At 42.0% G+C, this 20,361-nt stretch overlaps 1 protein-coding gene across 1 annotated transcript in view; it reads right to left on the bottom strand.

The window, feature by feature from the left end:
* MALRD1 (MAM and LDL receptor class A domain containing 1) overlaps nt 1-20,361 on the bottom strand; it is a gene marked incomplete at its 3' end in the record, with an annotated part of 701,795 nt that overhangs the window by 425,122 nt on the left and 256,312 nt on the right. The window contains exon 25 of the mRNA XM_033932884.1: nt 9,049-9,205. Coding sequence (XP_033788775.1) covers nt 9,049-9,205 — 157 coding nt within the window. The remainder of the gene's footprint in view (nt 1-9,048; nt 9,206-20,361) is intronic.

Below are 20,361 nucleotides of genomic sequence, written 5' to 3'. Positions count from 1 at the left end.
CTTTCCTTATGTTGTGGTAACCCCCAACCATAAAATTATTTTTGCTACTACTTCATAACTGTAATTTTGCTACTATTATGAATCGTAATATAAATATCTGATAAGCAGGATGTATTTTCATTGTTACAAATTAAACATAATTAAAGCATGTGATTAATCACAAAAACAATATGTAATTATATATTGTGAAATATTTATTTCTAATTACAAATAAATGTATGTGGGCGTATCTGCATGTGGGCGGACCCACCTGGAGACGGATAGAGGAGTGGTGTCTCAGTTCCTAAGACCAGTGTTCTTCAACCTTTTGACACCTATGGACCGGCAGAAATACAATAATTATTTTGTGGACCAGTACCGGTCCACAGACCAGCAGTTGAAGAACACTGGGCTAAATCGTGCCCATCTCCACTCAATCTCCGCCCCAGACCCCGCCCCCATAATAGTACTAATTGTAACACAATTTTTTCCATTCATTTTTCACATATACATCCTATATAATAAAAGACTAAGCGCATATGCGCACTTAGGATTTCATGTTCCCTGCCGCTGTGGTGTGTGATCCGTGGCTGCCAATCTGGCGGCAGGGAAAATTCTGGCTACTCCCCTCCTCCCGCCCTCACTCACCATGGAAGCCAGGCAAGCTCTCTCCCTGCCCGCGTCCTCAGCAGGGAACACACCTCCCGCCCTAACTCGCTGCTGCCGCTGATCCTCCTGTAAAGAGCAGCCTGCGATGGTGGCTGGCTTTAGCGAACCTCGCAGGCCGCTCTCCAACCTCGGTAGCACGTTCCCTCTGACGCACGGGATCGCGTCAGAGGGAACGTGCTACCGAGTTGGAGAGCGGCCTGCGAGGTTCGCTAAAGCCGGCCACCATTGCAGGCTGCTCTTTACAGGAGGATCAGCCACCACGGGGATCGTGAGAGGAGTTGCCGGTACTTTGAAACTTGAAAAAAAAACCTTCAGCCGCAGCAGGCCAGCCCACGGGAAGGGAAGGGGGAGGGGCCGAACGGAGCAGGACAGCTCACGGTAAGAGAAGGGAATGGAGGTGGGGGAAAATGCTGCTACTGCTTCAGCAGGGACCTGGAAGAGAAGGGAAATACCGCTGCTACTTCTGCAAAGGAAAGTGGGGGGGGGGGGAGAGAAGGGAATGGGGGGTGGGGGAAATGCTGCTACTACTTCAAAGGGACCTGGAGGGGAAGGGAAATACCGCTGCTGCTTCTGCAAAGGAAAGGGGGGGGGAGAGAGACAGAAAGAAATACAGACAGACAAAGGAGGCCAGGGAGAGAGACAGACAGAAAGAAAGACAGACAGACAAAGGGTGCCAGGGAGAGAGAGAGAAAAAATAGCAGGAAGGAGAGAGACAGAAAGAAAGGAAGAAAGAGACAGGAGCAGGGAGAGAGACATAAATAAAGAAAGACAGACAGGCATATATTCTAGCACCCGTTAATGTAACAGGCTTAAACACTAGTACAATATAATTGTATTAACAACACATAATGGTTAACCACAAAATTAAAATACACAAAGCACACTGTATGCTTTTTAACATTCATTCCTACCAGAAAACAGATAACCCCATGCAAATGCAGGACCAAAAACTAAGAGTACTAATATTTACAAACAGACCCTAAGATGCAAGACTCTGCAAGCAGTACATCCTAGAGGAAAAGAAACAAATGCATTTCTTCCTGAACAGACAAATCAATCACTAAATAAAATAAAATAAAAGCATTTCTCCTACCGTTGTTGTCGCTCTCCCTCCATGTGCCTTGCCTTCTGGTGTTATTTTTGGTCCAGTCCACTGAGCGATCAACGTAGCTTCTTCGGGCCAGCTCCCTGAGTGCTGCATTGCACAAAGTTGTGGGCAGCATCTCCTCGCGCGCATCTCATCTGGAAGCCTTCCCTCTGATGTTGCGACATCAGAGAGAAGGCTTCCGGTTCAGGCACAGACCGCGTGTAGGAGCCTTTTCCCACAGCTTTGTGCACTCCAGCACTCGGAGCTGCCCCGAAGATGCCGTGTTGATCGCACCGTGGACCGGCGGCTGAAGAACACTGCCTAAAACCATCAGAAATCTGTGTTTTCTGATGGTCTTAGCTGACCCATGTGAAAGGGTCGTTCAACCCCCCCAAAGGGGTCGCAACCCACAGGTTGAGAACCGCTGCTCTATTGCCTATATTCATAACACTTCAGCAATGTTTCTTACAAATGTATTAAATAGAATTGGCCTCAGTACTGACTCCTGAGGTACTCTACTACTCACTTTCCTTTTCTCTGGGTGAATCCCATTTACCACCTGTCAGTCAACCCATTTCCTATTCAGTTTACCACTCTGGGTCCTAGTCTTTGTTTTAGCCCTCTCGGCGTATTCAAGAGTTTTTCTGTGATGAACTGTATCAAAGGCTTTGCTGAAATCCAAGTAGATTAAGGGCTCCTTTTACTAAGGTGCACTAGCGTTTTTAGCGCATGCAGCAGATTTGCGCGCACGAACCCCACGCTATGCGGCTAGAACTAACGCCAGCTCAATGCTGGCATTAGCGTCTATCGTGCGCGGCATTGCAGCGCACACTATTCCGCGCGTTAAAGCCCTAACGCAGCTTAGTAAAAGGAGCCCTAAATCTAGCTCAATCCTTTATCCAGTTCTTTGGTCGCTCAGTCAAAGAAACCAATCAGATGTATGGCAGGATTTTTCTTTGGTAGAACCATGTTGCCTCAGATCCCACAACCTGTTTGGATTCTAAAAGGTTAACTATTTTTTCCTTCAGCAGTGATTCCAGTATTTTTTCTGGGATGGAGGAAGGGAGAGAAAGAGAGCGGATTAGGAACTGACCAGATTACCTAATATGGGTCCAAGTCAATATTCAGCCAGGACCCATATAAGTGTCTTATGCAAGCTCTAGCTGAATGTCAGCCAAAACCTGTAGAAGACCCGGCAGTCAGCAAACATATGTATAGACATATATTTCATGACCTCTTGTGTATATCTTCTAATATAATAAAACGGTAAGCCGCGCATGCGCACTTCCTATGCGTGCGCCAGTTTTCCGTGAGCTGTAGCGACCCAAAGGAAGTGCGCATGCGCTGCTTACGGTTCTGTTTTTCAGTCTGGCCTGCTCCCTGCCATATTGCATTTTTTAGTTGAAAAACGCAGTGGTGACTCCTCTCATGATCCCCGCCTGCGTCGGACTTCCGACGCAGGTGGGGATCATGAGAGGAGCCACCGCTGCGTCTTTCAACTAAAAAAAGAAATACGGCAAGGCGAGCAGGCCAGACCAGACCGAAGCTCAAGACCGCGGGAAGGGAAGGGGGACCGACAAAGAAGAGGACTTCAGCCGCGAGGAGCCAAACGGAGCAGCCAGATCGCAGCAGGCTAGAACGCGGGGGAGGGGCTGAACGGAGCAGACAAGATCGCGGTAAGAGAAGGGAAGGGGTGAGGGAAATGCTGCAACTGCTGCACAGGGACCTGGAGGGGAAGACAAATACCGCTGCTGCTGCACAGGGAAGTCGGGGGGGGGGGGGGAAGGAAATGCTGTTGCAGGGAAGTGGGGTGGAAATACTACTGCACAGGGAAATGGAGGGAAAGAATGACAGACAGACAGCAGGAGGGAGGGAGACAGACAGAAAGGAAGAAAGACACAGGGGCAGGGAGAGGGACAGAAAGACAGAAAAAGGGAGCCAAGGAGAGAGAGAGAGAGAGACAGCGGGAGAGAGAGAGAGACAGAAAGAAAGACAGACAGACATATATTGTAACACCCGTTAATGTAACGGGCTTAAAGATAGTATAAATATAAAAGGCATAAACAACTGAAGATTAAAGAGTTAACATATATTGAAATATATTTGATGGCCCTTTGTACATCTAATATATCATGCACGGACATCATTTTGTGGCCCCTTCTGTACCTGGAATTCCATGTGCAGATGTGATTCCATTTTGAGCGCCATTGTTTAATGTGTATATACTGTATGGGGCTCATAATCGAAATGGAAATCCGTCTAAAAACCGGCCTAAATCAGCACTTGGACAATCAGTAAAGCAAGTCGTCCAAGTGCCGATAATTGAACCGGGTTTTAGATGTATTTAAAACAACTTAGGCCTCTTCAGTGCTGCTGTACGCCCAGAGCTAAAAGGGGCATTTTAGGAGGAGTGGTGAGGGCTTGATTTGGGCGGGACATGGACTGACTTAGACTTAGTCAAACTGCAAGTATAACTGAAAGTTTAATGAGGCTGCCTAGACAGAACTTAAATGTAGCAACTTAGGCGAATGAAAACTAGGTCTAATTGCCCAGAAGGTACCCAAAGTGACCAGATAGCCACTGTATAGACAAAGTATAGAACCCCCCCACACACACACACTCCCCCAGTTATCACTGACCCCCCCCACATCGCCATAAAAATCAGAATAAAAACTTTACATACATGCCTCCAGAACATCAGCACCTAATATAGGAAAGCCTAGTAGAGCTGCACACAGGTATCTTAAATAGCCGGGGAGAGGGGGGGGGGGGTACCATAGAGAGGAGGGCCAGGCCCATGTGCTACTCTAACCTCTGCATTCATGGTGAAGCATGTGCACCCCCCAAAACCCTACTGTACTGCCATATAGGTGGCACCTGTAGCCATAAGGGTTATTGGGGTAGTAGACAAGTGGGTCTAGTAGATTTTGGGGGTGATTTGGGGGGACTCACCATGACCTATAAGGGAGTTGTGGTGAGATGTTTATGTGGCATCCTTTTGGTGAAGTTTGCTGCAGTGTCCTGTAAGGTGCCCCATTACTGTGTTGTCATGTCTGTGTGTCCAGCGCATCACTTTGCTGGCCCCTCTCATGTCCAAAAGGTCTTTTTCTAGGCGTTTTTGATTTGGATGAATTTTTGGATGAGAATGGGGTATAAAGATAGACAACATAGCGGTCTGGGTGATGAAACAGCTGGACGTATAGTTAGACGATTCTCGAAAAAAATATATATATTTTGGACGTATTTTTTGGGAATGGATTTAAGACACTGCCAACTTTCAGCGACTAGCAACTTAGGCACAAAATGGATTTAGACATTTCTTTTGATTATGTCCCTCCAAATATCTGGGAGTCATGGATGGCTAAAGATTGAAGAGCTAATGTATGTGCTTGGGTGCACTTCATGGCCCCTTGCGCATCCAGTGTGTCGTGTGCGGATGTGATTTAATTCAAGTACCTGCCGATAATGTTTGAATATAGTTAAGTACTTCAACTTTAAGTTGTTGTTGTAAGCTTGAAAGAAATAAAGTTATTTAAACAATGACATCAGGACGACACTCGACAAAGCACCTACAGTAACATCAACTATGCCATATTAAAGTGGAATCTTCGAGTGAAAACATGTTGAGCCCAACAAATAGTTTACAAAAAGAGGAGACGCAGTGAATCCCTGAAGAAAATTTAGAAACGAGAGTCTCGTCGGATTTGTCATTGTTTTGTGAGGGAGAGTTTCTCAGATTAGTGTTATATATTTCTCTAAGGACTTTTTTGGGACCTAGTTCAATAACATAATATTTAAGCAAGTTGACTCGGAGGAGCAATATGTAAAAAAAATTTCACTTTGATTTATCACTGTTTTATTTAAGTTCACAGTCACATTATGTGTTACTAGAGGAGCAAAATGATGTGAATCTTTAGTGACAGTAAAGCCGATTCAGGGTAAAGATTTGTCATTTAGTCAGTGCTTTGGATAATATTTTTATTCACTGATACCAAGTGTAGGTCCTTTGGGCCTTTGTTGCATATTTATATATTATATACTCGGGAAGTTCTTATAGTTGTAGTCATTGGAGCTTTTCTTCCCTATTTCCAGATTGTTGTTTGGGTTTATAAATAGCACCATGCATGTTTTGGAAGTTCCCAGGAATATTGTATACATATAATAATGGTGATAGATGTGTACCTTGATACTTTATTCCTGCTATTACTCGTATCCCTCAACTAACTCAACTTGGGTTTTGTTGGCTTGATTACTGCATGCCTTCTTCAGCAGCAAATCCATCTTTTCAAGGACAAAATGCACTTGCTATGCATTAATTGTAAGGCTCTGTCCCTGTCCATTTTCCACCAATTCTCTACCTGTTCTCTGGCCTGCTGTGTGTTAAATGCTAATCTGAAAATTACCTGCATTAACTGCTATGGGGCCGCATTAGCAGCTAATGCAGCTTAAGATAGAGTCCTCCTTTAACTTTCAAGTGAGCGCTGCAAGAATGTAATGCTGCATTATTGATGATTTGATCTAATAAGTGCCTCAGCCTGACTATTTTCTATTATCTACTAGAGTGCAATGATTTTACTTGGCACAGAAAAATAAATAAAGAGACCAGACAGCATAATTTGTTTAAACTGGAGACTGAAGTTTGTCTTCTAATGCTACTTAACTTTTATTAATATCTTGACTGGCATATTGCTGAAATAAAAGAACATTTGTGCAGTTGAGTGTCTCAATTTTATTGTTTTAAATGCTACTTAGCTTTGCATTTGACTTTGCTATTCAGATGAGAACTGTTTTAACAATGACAAAATCTCGGCAAATGAGAACATTTTGGTTTTTGTTTTGTTTTGGGAGGGGCCTCAGGAGAAACTTGACTAATGTATAAAACAAGGGTGAATAGCAAAAAATAACCCGGAAATGTGAAAAATCAATAATGTTATAGCAAACACTTTCACTAGAAATATGAATAGGATGTCATAAAAAGTTAGTGCTGCTATAGTTCCAATTAAGGGAGTTTCAAATCACTGGAGGAAAAAGCCTCAGATTGAAACCCTTCCACCACCACAATGGTGGTCCAAGGTGGTCGGGCGAACACCTCACTGGCAAAAAACCTCCAGACCAGCTCCCGACAATAGTGAACTTAAAGCAGGACTATGGTGTAAAGATAGAGGATAATTTCCACTTATCAATTGGTTGATCGGTACACCGATCAACCAATTGGTGTACCGATCAACCAATTGATAAGTGGAAATTATCCTCTATCTTTACACCATAGTCCTGCTTTAAGTTCACTATTGTCGGGAGCTGGTCTGGAGGTTTTTTGCCAGTGAGGTGTTCGCCCGACCACCTTGGACCACCATTGTGGTGGTGGAAGGGTTTCAATCTGAGGCTTTTTCCTCCAGTGATTTGAAACTCCCTTAATTGGAACTATAGCAGCACTAACTTTTTATGACATCCTATTCATATTTCTAGTGAAAGTGTTTGCTATAATAAAACAAGGGTGAATGACAGCTCCAGTTTAAATTTGTTTGACCTTTATTTTCAGATCCCCAAGTGACCTAACATGGCAATCAGAATTTTCTGCATTCTTCTAGAAACTGATTCATAGTTCATAGTTTATTAAAATTTGATTAAACACTTCTAAACATAAGATTCAAAGCATTGTACAATTAAAATAATACATGAAAATAAAAAGAGAGTGGGAATTAATATAAAAAAATAAAAAAGACTTATCATGGACTTATCACAGACCAAACTAACATCATTATTTTCAATTTTCAGATTTTCCCTCTCTATCCTGAAATCTGGCTCTACAGAACTATTCCTGTTTATCTTGAAGGGACTTCAATGTATCTAAACTATTAAACAAGTAGAGCCAGCTGTACTAAAGTTGGTTTTACCACCCTTCCATACAGTATCCTGTTCCCTTCTCTCTCCCTCTCTCCCAATTCCACCCAGTATCCTGCCCCCTTCTCTCTCTCCCTCCACCTCACTTGCCTCTTCCTCCACTACCTTTCCATACAACATCCTGTTCTCATCTCTCTCCCTCCACCCTATTTTCCTCTCCCTCCACATAGTATCCTGCTCCCTTCTCTCTCCCTCTCTCCCAATTCCACCCAGTATCATTCCCCCTCACCTACCCACCATTGCTGCTGCTACTTTCCTGAACCAGCAGCAGTAGTAAACTTAAATGCAGCCATCACGGGACCCTCATGTACCCTCCCGCGGCTGCCGGCTCTGTTCCAGAACAAGGAAGTGATGTTGGAGGGGGGTGGATCAACAGTCGTTTGGGGGTGCCTGAAGGTTCTGTGAAGGCTGCATTTAAGTTTACTACCACTGCTGCTAGTTTGGAAAAGCAGCAGCAGCGGTGGCAGAGAAGGGTGGGAGGTTCCAGTGTGCCAGCTGTACCCCTTTTGTGCTTGCACCTGGGTTGAACTGCCCCCCCTTGGTACCCCACTAATTGGAGTCATGTATTTACTCTCCCTATGTGGGTACATTAGTAATTGATTTATTTTTCATGTAGCTGTTAGCTGTTAATGCTCAGTTATTATACGTTCGGGTGGTAGGTGCCACTCTATTAGTTAATTGTTTGTGTTTTGTCACATTAGCCAACACAGCTTAGTAAATATTCTCCTATATTGGCTTTTACAAATAGTTTTGGGCACGTGGTGAAAGGTTGTTTAAAGAAAACAAATACCTTATATACTCAAATATAAACCAGGATTTATGGGCCATAAAAATTGGCCCAAAAATGAGGGGGTCCTGGTTTTTATTCGGGCCAATGCCCCCTCCCAGAATTTTTTAGGCCGTCACCAAGCTCTGCCCCCCCTCTTCCTCCATGCCCTATCATACCTCTGTCGATCCCTGGTGGAGGTGCAGCGGGCAGAAGCAAGCTTTCTGAACTCCTACCCCGCTGTTAACCAGCTGCGTGGATCCAGTTTCTTCAGCTGAGCGGCACGAGCGATTTGGCGCTGCTTCTCGGCACTGAGCGGCTTCCTTACTGGCTCCCGCGAATTCTCGCCGGCCAATGCTCTGAATTTCGCTGGCTGAGTTGCACAACATAGCTGCCTTTCCATTAGCCATTAACCACTAATATTCAGCAGCCAACTTAGCTGCCTTTCCATTAGCCATTAACCACTAATATTCAGCAGCCAACTCACGCTGAATATTAACACTTAGGCATCTACAGTATGTGTTATTTAGTCAGCCAGGAGCTGTTCCTGACCAACTAAATAGCTCTGATTTTCAGGTGGATAGTGAGTAAATACTAAAGTGAAAAGACTTAGTACATCTTGCCCCCAGTTTTATAAAGCAGTTACCTGAAGTGTACCCACAGTTGCACCATTCATATAGTTCCAAAACACCAGTTTACACTTGGGCCCAGTGAGAGAAATAACTGGAGTGATAATGTCAGCTGTATGCCCAAATTTTCCATTTGAACTGTCTGCATACAAATAAAGGCCTTCTTCTGTATTCCTGCAGAAAAGCATAATTTAATTTAATTTATTATGTAACCTGTACTGCGTAGAGACTTTAATGTACAGTTAGGAAGAATGATGATATTTAATGACCACAGGTATTTATGATGTGCTGTAACAAAATGAACAATTGAACATAATTGATCAATGGCTCCGACATTAAGAGCTATATAATATAGCACATTAGAGAACGCCATACAACAGTAGAAAACCGCTGTTAGAGAAAGATAATATAAATTATCAAGCTCTCCCAGGTTTTAAAATAGAACGAGGGATTGTGTGATTATACAAACTTGAATACAATTTTTTTTTCATTAAGTCTACTAATGCTATGCCCTATGAATCAAACTTCGAGCCAGATGGTTATACAATTATGCAGTAAAATTCTTAGTGCAATAAAGAAGCAACAGGATTTCTTCTTTTGTTTCCTTGTCTATGTGCCATGAAAAAGCTGGGAAATTGACAAATGAACAATGAGTTCTTCCAAACTATTTTGGGCATACCTACTTTTAATAAACTATCACATATAGGTCGTGACATGATTGGCCAATTTACAAAAAAAAAAATCAAAAGAAACAAGATGACCTATGTATATAAATCAATCTATGGGCCAGTATTTTCCTTCCCTTCTTTACCCACCCACACTAGGTTCTGCATCTATCCTTCCCTTCCCTATCTTCCCTGGTGCCCAGTGTTTCATCTCCTATGCCTCCACCCAGTCCTGTGGCCAGCATCTTCCCCCCCCCATGTCCTCTATTACTACTACTACTATTTATTATTTCTATAGCGCTGAAAAAGTGTATGCAACGCAGTACATTTTAACATACAATAGACAGTCCCTTCTCAGAAGAGCTTACAATCCTATTTAGACAGAACATTAAAGGGTTGGGGAGATTATGGTAGAGGAAATGATACAGTGGGTATAGGTATCTGACAGCAGTGAGTAGGAGTTAAGAGTTGAAAGCAGTTTCAAAAAAGTGGGCCTTTAGCTTGGATTTGAACACTGCCAGGGATGGAGCACGATGCATTGATTCAGGCAGCCTGTTCCAGGCATACGGTGCTGCAAGAAAGAAGGGACGGAGTCTGGAGTTGGCAATGGAAGAGAAGGGTACAGATAAGAGGGGCATAGGGGGGATAAATGAGGAGAGATATCGGGGGGGGGGGGGGTTCAGAGTGAATGCACTTGTAAGTCAGCAAGCAGAGTTTAAACTGTATTCGGAACTGGATGGGGAGCCAATGAAGTGACTTGATGAGAGGGGTAATGTGAAAATAGCGGCTCTCATGGAATATGAATCGTACAGCAGAATTTTGAACGGATTGAAGAGGTGAGAGAAGGGTGCATGGGAGGACTGAGAAAAGTACGTTGCAGTAGTCTACGCATGAGGTGATGAGAGCGTGGATAAGAGTTTTGGTAGTGTGTTCAGAGAGAAGAGGATGGATTTTGGTAATATTATAGAGGAGGAAGTGACAGGATTTGGTGGTTTGTTGGATTTGAGCAGAGAAGGAGAGAGAGGAGTCAAAGATCACCTCAAGGTTAGGAGCCAACGAGACAGGGAGGAGGACAGTGTTTTTCACAGAAATAGAGAATAGCGAGAGGGGGAAAGATAAGGAGTTCAGTTTTAGCTTTGAGATGGTGACGAGACATACAAGTGGCAATGTTAGACAGGCAAGCTAAAATTCAGGCATGAACTCCCGCAGAGATATCTGGCGGGAGAGGTAGATCTGAGAGTCGTCAGCATAGAGGTGATATTGTAAACCATGAAAAGAGATCAGCGTACCAAGAGAGCGGGTATATATGGAAAAGATAAGAGGGCCCAGGACAGAGCCTTAGAGTACACCAATTGACAGCGGGATGGTGGTGGAAGATGATCCACCATAACATACGCTGAAGGTACAACGAGAGAGATAGGAAGAAAACCAGGAGAGAGAGCAGAACACTGGAATCCCAGTAAGGACAACCTGTCGAGAAGGAGGTGGTGTTCAACAGTGTCGAAGGCAGCTAACAGATCGAGAAGAATGAGGATAGAGAAGAATCCATTGGATTTGGCCAGGAACAGGTCATTAGAGATTTTGGCAAGGGCAGTTTCTGTAGAGTGGAGAGGGCAAAAGCCCGATTGAAGCGGGTCAAGAATATTATGAGAAGAAAGGAAGTTCAGGCAACAGCGGTGAACAGCACGTTTCGAGTAGTTTGGATAGGAAGGGGAGGAGGGAGATAGCGAGATATATCTCTTCTAGCACTCCAAAGGTGCTCACTGCCATATCCCTCATAGAAAACATATCATGGAAGCTCTTAAGAAAGAGGGTGCACTCTTTCAGAAGCTCTCATATTAAAATTGATATAATACATTTTAAAATATTTATTATTCATTTTTCATAATTGTATACATTTTTTATGTATTTATATATTTTTGTATATATGTAATGTGTCTATTTATTCATTTTATGTTTCAAATGTTGAAAAATAATGAATGCTGTTTTGTATTTTTGAGACCCCTGAGGCAAACTTTCAGCCAAAACATGGGCTATGTCTGGTCATCCAAATTAAAGAATTTGTCCTTTCTCTTGAGGGAAATTGTTCCAAGGTGATGCACAACAGACTGCTTATAGTAGGAGTTTAAACACCAAAATGCCAATTTAAGAACTACATTGAAAAGATGATTATCTAAAACACAAGAAAAAAAAACCCTATTTAAAACCGCTTAATGCAATATTCATGTGGGGAGAGAAGGAGATAGTGAATACTGCATATGGGCAGACTGGATACGCTATTTGGACTTTATCTGCCATCATGTTTCTATATTTGAACCATAATAAACTCTAATAAAAACATTGAGTCATCTCAGTGGCATAGTAAGGTTGAGCAGTGCCCAGGGCGGTGGCACCCCTCTTCCCCACCCCCCACCGCGCATGCGCCCCCTTCCCTTTTCCCATAGATTTTTAACTTCTCCGGCATGTGCAACATGCCCCCATCGGTGTCGACTCACCCTTTGTGCTTCCTAGGGCAGGTTCCAAAAGTGATGTCAGAGAGAACGCTGATTCGGGCAGTAGCCTCGTGCTGGGGAAGTAAAAAAGGTATGGAGGAAAGCAAGGGGCACAGGCGTACAGCAAGGAGACAAGCAGGGGGAATGGAGAGGAGGAGGGGTGCTGCGCCCTTAGGAAGACATACACCCCCTACTCCCGCATCCCTCTTACTATGCTACTGTCAGCTTTTCAAAAATGGATCCAAAAATACATTTTATTATTTTTTTTTTTTTTTAATGGCTTCTAATTTCTTACCAACAAATTTATTTCACCTTGGCCTGTTCTGCTGCTTTGCTGCTGACAACATTTTGAATTCTTCATCTGAGCAACTCTGGTATGTCTCTACTGCTGTTACTTGATTTGAACCCAACAACAAGGCAAAAATGGTCAAGGGTTCCGTGATGATTGCAGGACAGAAAAAACACCGATACTCAACACTAACAAAAATTGAAGAAATTAAAGAAATATTAGTGATAGGTACCCTCAGTACGCAGGTTCAGCGATGGGAGCGAGCTCCAACGCTTCATTCGAAAAGGTAGAGGCTAACAAGCCCCCACCTACACACCATCATAGGGTACCAAGGGTGTGTTTTAAATCAAATAACACTATCACCAAAAAAAAATAAAATGCACAATGAACACAGGTGAAATATAGTGAAATCACGAACTGCAATCACTCAGGGAACCCCCCCTAGCCAGCTCCCCCCCAAAATCAAAAAAGCAACTTATCTTCAGTGAGTCTTCATCCGACGTCCAAGGAAGCGGGAACAAGACAGATGGAACACCGCAGAACCAGGTTTAATCAAGCCTAGTTTTGGGAACAACATCCCTTCCTCAGGAACCCATGATTCAAAAATCAAAAGCGGACCTCAAGACTGGCTGGAAAGAGGGAGGAGCCCTTGACCATTTTTGCCTTGTTGTTGGGTTATTTTAAGTTTGGAGTTAGTTGATTTGAGGCAAAATAGCATTCATATACTTGAAATTCAAATGTGCATATACTGTGTTACTTTCCTGACCTAAACATGTACAAAGGAACACCTCTTCTTGACACAGCTTAAAGTATATCTGCTTGGGAAACATGTTTAATTTAATTTTATTCAATAAAGACATTATAAGCCACTTAACCATCCAAGCCTCAATTACAAATTATAAGCTAATATAAATAAAATTCCTTTTCAGTATAATAAAACCAGAAATATTAAAATAAATATTTGTGAAAAACCGATGCATACTGCTATACAAGAAGAGAACAATTTTCAGACAACTATATCTATTTAGTCTGGGAATGGCTTGGAAAATTGTGCTTCATGAAGGCAGAAATAGCTGAGGAAAAGGATATACCGGTAATACAAATCATACAGACTGAAGAACTTCAAAAAGTACTTTCTAAAAGGGATATGATAGAAACAGTCAATTATTTTGTGATTGTCTATAAAATATAAGGAAACATTTCCTATACAAATGGAACCTCAGGACAAGCAGAAGATGGATGCCATTTTGAACTCTTTTTCATGGATATTTTGTTACAAAATTATTCCTTTGGTGAATAATTATCTAAAAGAGTACCTAAATGGTCAAAACACATAGACAAATGTTGCATCTATTTTATTAAGGAAGCATATGAAGCTCCTACAAAAAGTAGCCATGCTGCATAGGTGTTGGGAGAAAAAGAGTGACACAATCCACCTAAAATCCAAAGCAATTTAAGCGGCCGGGAGAAGCTTCAGTCCACTTAAATCAAACTCAGTGGGCCAGCTACCAATATTCAGTGGCACTTTATTTGACAGTACCACTGAATATTGGCTCTGACCAGTCTTTTTTGAAGTGGGCTGAAAGGGGTATTTCGAAGGCAGAGTCAGGAATTTATTTATTTATTTATTTAAAAGACTTATAACCTGCACTATCCACATGTTCTAGGTGGCTTCCATGCAATAACATTCATAATAAAATCTTAAACAGTAATAAATAAATAAATAAAATTGAGTAATACACCAACTCATACTCATTATGTATCCACTGCATTACAAATGAAAAATGTACCCATTCAGGCAATATTCCCTTCAGTACAATAAAATTTGCTCATTATATGCTTCAAAAAATAGCAACGTTTTTAGTTCCCACTTGAATGATGCAACAGATGGAATAGATCTCAAAGCCTGAGGCAATCTATTCCACAGACTAGGATCACTTATTTTAAACATTGATATGCAGTATACGTCCATTTGTACAGCTGTAAAAGAAAGGACAGCTAGCAAATTTGCATCAGAGGATTTTAAGGGTCTTGCAGGTTGGCAGACTTGTAAAGTAGAAGCAACCATTGGGAAACCAAATTATTACAAATCTTAAATACAGTTCTAGCAAAATAATTTTGTAAATAATTCTTTGCTGTATTGGAAACCAATGAAGCGCTTTTAGAGCTGAAATAATATGTGTATATTGAGAGTATCCCCCCCAAAAAAAAAAAAAAAAAAATCACAAGCAGAGGCATTCTGAGCAACCTGCAATGCCCTCAAAAATCTTCTACGCAATCCCAATAAGAGACTAAGGGGCTCATAATCGAAAAGGAAGTGTGTCTAAAAACCAGCCTAAATCGGCACTTGGACAATCAGTAAGACAAGTCGTCTAAGTGCCGATAATCAAACCGGGTTTTAGATGTATCTAAAAATGACTTAGGCCTTTTCAGCGCTGCTGTACGACTAGAGTTAAAAGGGGCATTTTAGGAGTAGTGGTAAGGGTGGGATGTGGGCAGGACGTGGGCTGATCTAAACTTAGTTGTACTGCAAGTATAACCAAAAGTTTAACTAGGCTGCCTGGACGGAACTTGTACGTTGTGACTTAGGCCATGTAAAATCAGATCTAAGTGCCAAAAAGGTATCCAAAGTGACCAGATAAGCACTATAAGGGACAAAGTACAGACCCCCACACACTGCTCCAGTGATCACTGATCCCCCCCCAACAGCATAAAAATCAGAATAAAAACGTACATACCTGCCTCCAGACATCAGCACCTGGCATAGCAAAGCCTAGTAGAGCAGCACAGAGGTGGTGAGGGAGGGCTAGTGAACCATAGAGAGGAGGACCCAGGCCCATAAGTCACTCTAATCCCTGCATTTATAGTGGAACATGTGCACCCTCAAATCCCTCAACCCTATTGTACTGCCATATAGGTGCCACCTGCAGCCGTGAGGACTATTGGGGTGGTAGACAGGTGGGTATAGTAGGTTTTGGGGGGGCTCATCATGACCTATAAGGGAATTATGGTGAGATGTTTATGTGGCACACTTTTTGTGAAGTTCGCAGCTGTGCCCTGTAAGGTGCCCCACTACTCTGTTGCCATGTCTAGGTGTCCAGTCCATTACTTTGCTGGCCCTTCCCATGTCCAAGAGGTCCCTTTCTAGGCGTTTTTGACTTGGACAAATTTTTGGACGAGAATGGAGTATAAAGATAGAAGACTTAGCGGTCTGGGTTATCAAACAGCTGGACGTACAGTTAGACAATTCTTGAAAAACAAAATATTTTGGACATATTTTTCGAGAATGGACTTTAGACACTGATGACTTTGGGCGACTAGCGACTTAGGTCCAAAATGGACTTACACGTTTCTTTCAATTATGCCCCTCTATTGCAATAACTGAAACATGTCCTCACTATACTTTGAATGACCATCCTAAAGTTAGCAGAAGAAAGTAGAAAATACTTGTCTGACAATCTGCATAATCTGTGATTTTACTGTAAGACTAGAATCTAGCATAACATCCAGATTACAAAAAGAATTAACTTTTATAGGTATCATCAATCCTATATTATGTGCCAGGGTATGTATTGGATCCTCCCAGAGCCTGTTGATAATATCCCAGATTGGTTATTATATAAAGAAAATAGATTATTTATAGACACATGGAAAACAATAAGATATGTGAGTAATTTGTCACCTATTCCAATTCACAAATCAAACTATATGGCTGAACTCCAAGATTCAAATTGGCGGATTTAAGATCTGGAAGCATTGGATGATTGCAGGAATACGTGTATTAGAAGATGTTATTTCTAATGGTAAACTGCTTGAGTTTTCACAGTTGCAACATAAATATGGCCTTAATAAATCACAAAATTTTAGATGGATGCAACTGAAGTAGGCCATTCAGGTGGGGTTCCCTGAATGGAAAAATCTTAATAATCAATATAGTTTAGAGTTCTTATGCTTTCAGGTGGATTTCCTGGGATACCAGGCCGCTCAGTGGTACAAATTACTATCTGGATTTATGAATAAAAAAAACAAAGACTGGTCTCCGGGACATTTGGAGCATTGAGGTTGAGCATCAAATTACTGCGTCTCAATGGCCACGAATTTGGTCTTGGAGGATGAGATGTACGATGTCTGCATCTATGAGACAAACATGGTTTTTCCTGTTACATAGAGCATTCTGGACCCTTGTTCGTTTAAAAAAAATTAAACTTTAGATCATTTATTGTTCTATTAGACTTTAGATCATTTATTATTCTATTGTCCATTTATTATGGCTTTCTGGAAATCAATTTGAGGCCAAATTAATAGTTTGTTAGAAAATTAGGTGGCATTATCGTATGATACAGTATTATTTGGCATGTCTATGAGGGCTATGAGCCAAATATCTTCCAAAAATAATAAACTCTTACTTATTTTAACAGGAGTCGCCAAACAACAAATAACATGCAATTGGAAAAATTGGAATAGATTAAACTATAATTTTTGGTGGAATTCAGTGTGTCATATTAATAAAATGGAAAGAACATTAGCTCTTCAGAAAGGAAATTTTAATAAATTTCAAGATGTGTGGGGGCCATTAACAAATTATTACAATTAATAAATATAATTTCCCTAGTTAGTACAAATGAAATAATGGGGAGGGGGGTAATTTTTTGAATTTTCACTAGGTGCTTTGAATGAAAGGAAAGTCTTTATTATATGATATATATGTTATGATACATTGAAGAGTTGGGAGGGAATGGGATAAAATATATTGAGTATGATTAATTATAGAATTTCAAGTGATATATTTAAGTTAAAATGATGTTACTTTTTGCTACACTTGATGCAAGTTATAAAAATGAATAAAGAATTTTTTTTAAAAAAAGAATTAACATTTGGAATGCATAAGAACATAAGAATTGCCGCTGCTGGGTCAGACCAGTGGTCCATCGTGCCCAGCACTCTGCTCACGTGGCGGCCCTTAGGTCAAAGACCAGTGCCCTAACTGAGACTAGCCTTACCTGCGTTCGTTCTGGTTCAGCAGGAACTTGTCTAACTTTGTCTTGAATCCCTGGAGGGTGTTTTCCCCTATAACAGCCACTGGAACAGCTTTCCAGTTTTCCACCATTTTAACTTTACAGAATACCCTCTTGTTCTCCCTACCTTGGAGAGGGTGAACAACCTGTCTTTATCTACTAAGTCTATTCCAGTCGGGAAAAGGGGCGACCTCCCTTCCGCTTCCCCTTCTTCTCCTAACCTTCCCCCCCTCCCTCACTGATTGGCGTTTCCTAGCCTCCTCCCTTCCCCCTCCCCCCCTCCTATCTATTCGCTCCGGCTTTAGCCGATTTGGCCTCGCTCCTCCCTATATGGGATCGGAGCTTGTTCTTTCCCTTCATTATCTTGAATGTTTTGATCATGTCCCCTCTCGGTCTCCTCTTTTCAAGGGAGAAGAGGCCTAGTTTCTCTAATCTCTCACTATATGGCAACTCCTCCAGCCCCTTAACCATTTTAGTCGCTCTTCTCTGGACCCTTTCGAGTAGTACCGTGTCCTTCTTCATGTACAGCGACCAGTGCTGCACACAGTGTTTCAGGTGGGGGCCCGGTACAACGGCATGATAACCTTCTCCGATCTGTTCGTGATCCCCTTCTTAATCATTCCTAGCATTCTATTTGCCCTTTTTGCCGCTGCCGCCGCATATTACACAGACGGGTTCATCGACTTGTCGACCAGTACTCCCAAGTCTCTTTCCTGGGGGGTCTCTCCGAGTACTGCACCGGATATCCTGTATTCGTGTATAAGATTTTGTTACCGACATGCATCACCTTAAACTTATCCACGTTAAACCTCATTTGCCATGTCGCGGCCCATTTCTCGAGCATGTTTATGTCACATTGCAGGTCTTCGCAATCCTTCTGTGTCTTTACTACTCTGGATAACTTTGTATCATCTGCAAATTTAATCACCTCGCTCGTCATACCAATTTCCAGGTCGTTTATAAATATGTTGAAGAGCACGGGTCTAAGCACCAAACCCTGCGGCACTCTACTTGTGAAGCTTTTCCAGTCCGAGAATTGTCCATTTACCCCCACTCTCTGTTTCCTCTCTGCCAGCCAGTTTTTAATCCAGGGGAACTGTCATCTTGAGAAGGACTTGATAACAGTAAAATCTGAGTTTTAGCCATATGAATTGAGCTGGCAGCTAGAGGGTGCTGGTAATTTTCAGTATTGGTGCCCATATAGCTAAGCAAACAAATAGAGCTGTATAAAAATCCTAGTCAATATTCAGCTGGCAGCAGTATTTGTATGCTATTTCCAGGCACTGGCATTGAATATTATGGTATGACGGCCACCAAGGCTTATTTGGGATCCAGCTAATATTCAGTTGGAGCCTGCATAAGATCCCTATACAGTATATGACTGATCTTCAAAAAGTTTCCACGCTTTTATTTTTACTAAACACTATTTATTAAATATCTCAAAAGCAAACTATATCCCTTTTCCACATAATCACCTTGTTTTGTGGTACATTTTTCCCATGACATTCTTATAACACGCCCTCTTACTGCTTCTCCCACCACAACTATTTCCTGTGGAAAATCTGAAAGTGAATTAACTTTTTGAAGAATCCTTGTAGTTCCTGGCTAAATATTGGCCTGTACACACATAAGGGTAGGCCACACATTCTCTTGATCTGCATCGACACCTCCTCTCACCTGATTTGAGTCCTTGTGAATACCTATCACCCATGGTGCTCCAGCGTTCCATGGCACAGGAGAAACTCTCAGTCATTCCTGCCCCTTGCAGTTTCTCTAAGAAGATGGCCACCACGAACTCTAGCAGTAGTTATGATATTACCATTAGAGAATATGGTGGCCATTTTCATACAGGGACCACCAGAGGTGTGAGCAATGAGGGTGTCTCCTGCCCCAAGGAGTAAGATGATATATAGGCCCATGGGTCCTGCTAGGGCTTGGAATGAGGAAAGGAGATGGTGTCAGTAATAATAACAACTTTATTTTACATACCGCAGCACCTTGACAGTTCAGAGCGGTTTACAGCAAAAATAGACTGCATACAAACAGCAAAATTACATCAGACGATCTAATAAATATATCATCAGAAGTTTAAAGTTAAACAAATTTGTCAGATAGATAGATCTTAACTGATTTTCTAAAGGTTTGATAAGAAAAAGCTTTTACAATAAAATTACTCAAACTTTTATTCCATTTGCCAGCTTGAAAGGATAAAGTCCTGTCTAGGAATCTCTTATAAATACTGCCCTTCAGGGTTGGGAAGGTGAACAAGTTCCATGACTACGACCAGTAGTGCTAAGTTAAAATGATTTTAAGAGATAATTTGGAGCAGAACCTGTCAGCGTTTTATAACGTAAGCATGCAAATTTGAACATAATTTCAGCCTCCACTGGCAACCAGTGTAGTTTTTTTGTAATAAGATCTAACAGTACAGATCTGGGAGAAGGAAGGCTGGTCCGAAGCAGATTTGGGAAGGTGGAAAGGTGTGCTGATGCATATCAGGAGGACAGGCAGGAGGTGTTATGCAGATCAGGGGACAGGATAGGGGTGCAGATGCAGATTAGGAGGGGGAGGGAGGTGCAGGTGCTAATCAGGGAGCAAGAATTAGTGCCAATGCAGATTGGGGAGGGAGGGAAGTCTGATGTAGATCAGGTGGGCTGGATGGGGGTACCAGATTGGCCTTAAAAACTTTAAAACAAGGTTTGGCGTGCAGGGTGAGTGGCAAATTTATCCCATAAAATAAAAGGAGCTAGAAAAAAAATACATTGCACCCTGTCCATCCCCTTTTGTGAAAGACGGGGGAGCACTAAACAACGGTGGTTCAAGGAGCGAAGAATATGAGTGCATTCTTTGCCAGTAGGTATGTACAGGG

Source organism: Geotrypetes seraphini, chromosome 2 (genome assembly GCF_902459505.1).
Source record: "Geotrypetes seraphini chromosome 2, aGeoSer1.1, whole genome shotgun sequence".
Lineage (NCBI taxonomy): Eukaryota > Metazoa > Chordata > Amphibia > Gymnophiona > Dermophiidae > Geotrypetes > Geotrypetes seraphini.
Note: the sequence above shows the minus strand (reverse complement) of the source record. Positions and strands in the feature narration are given on the sequence as shown.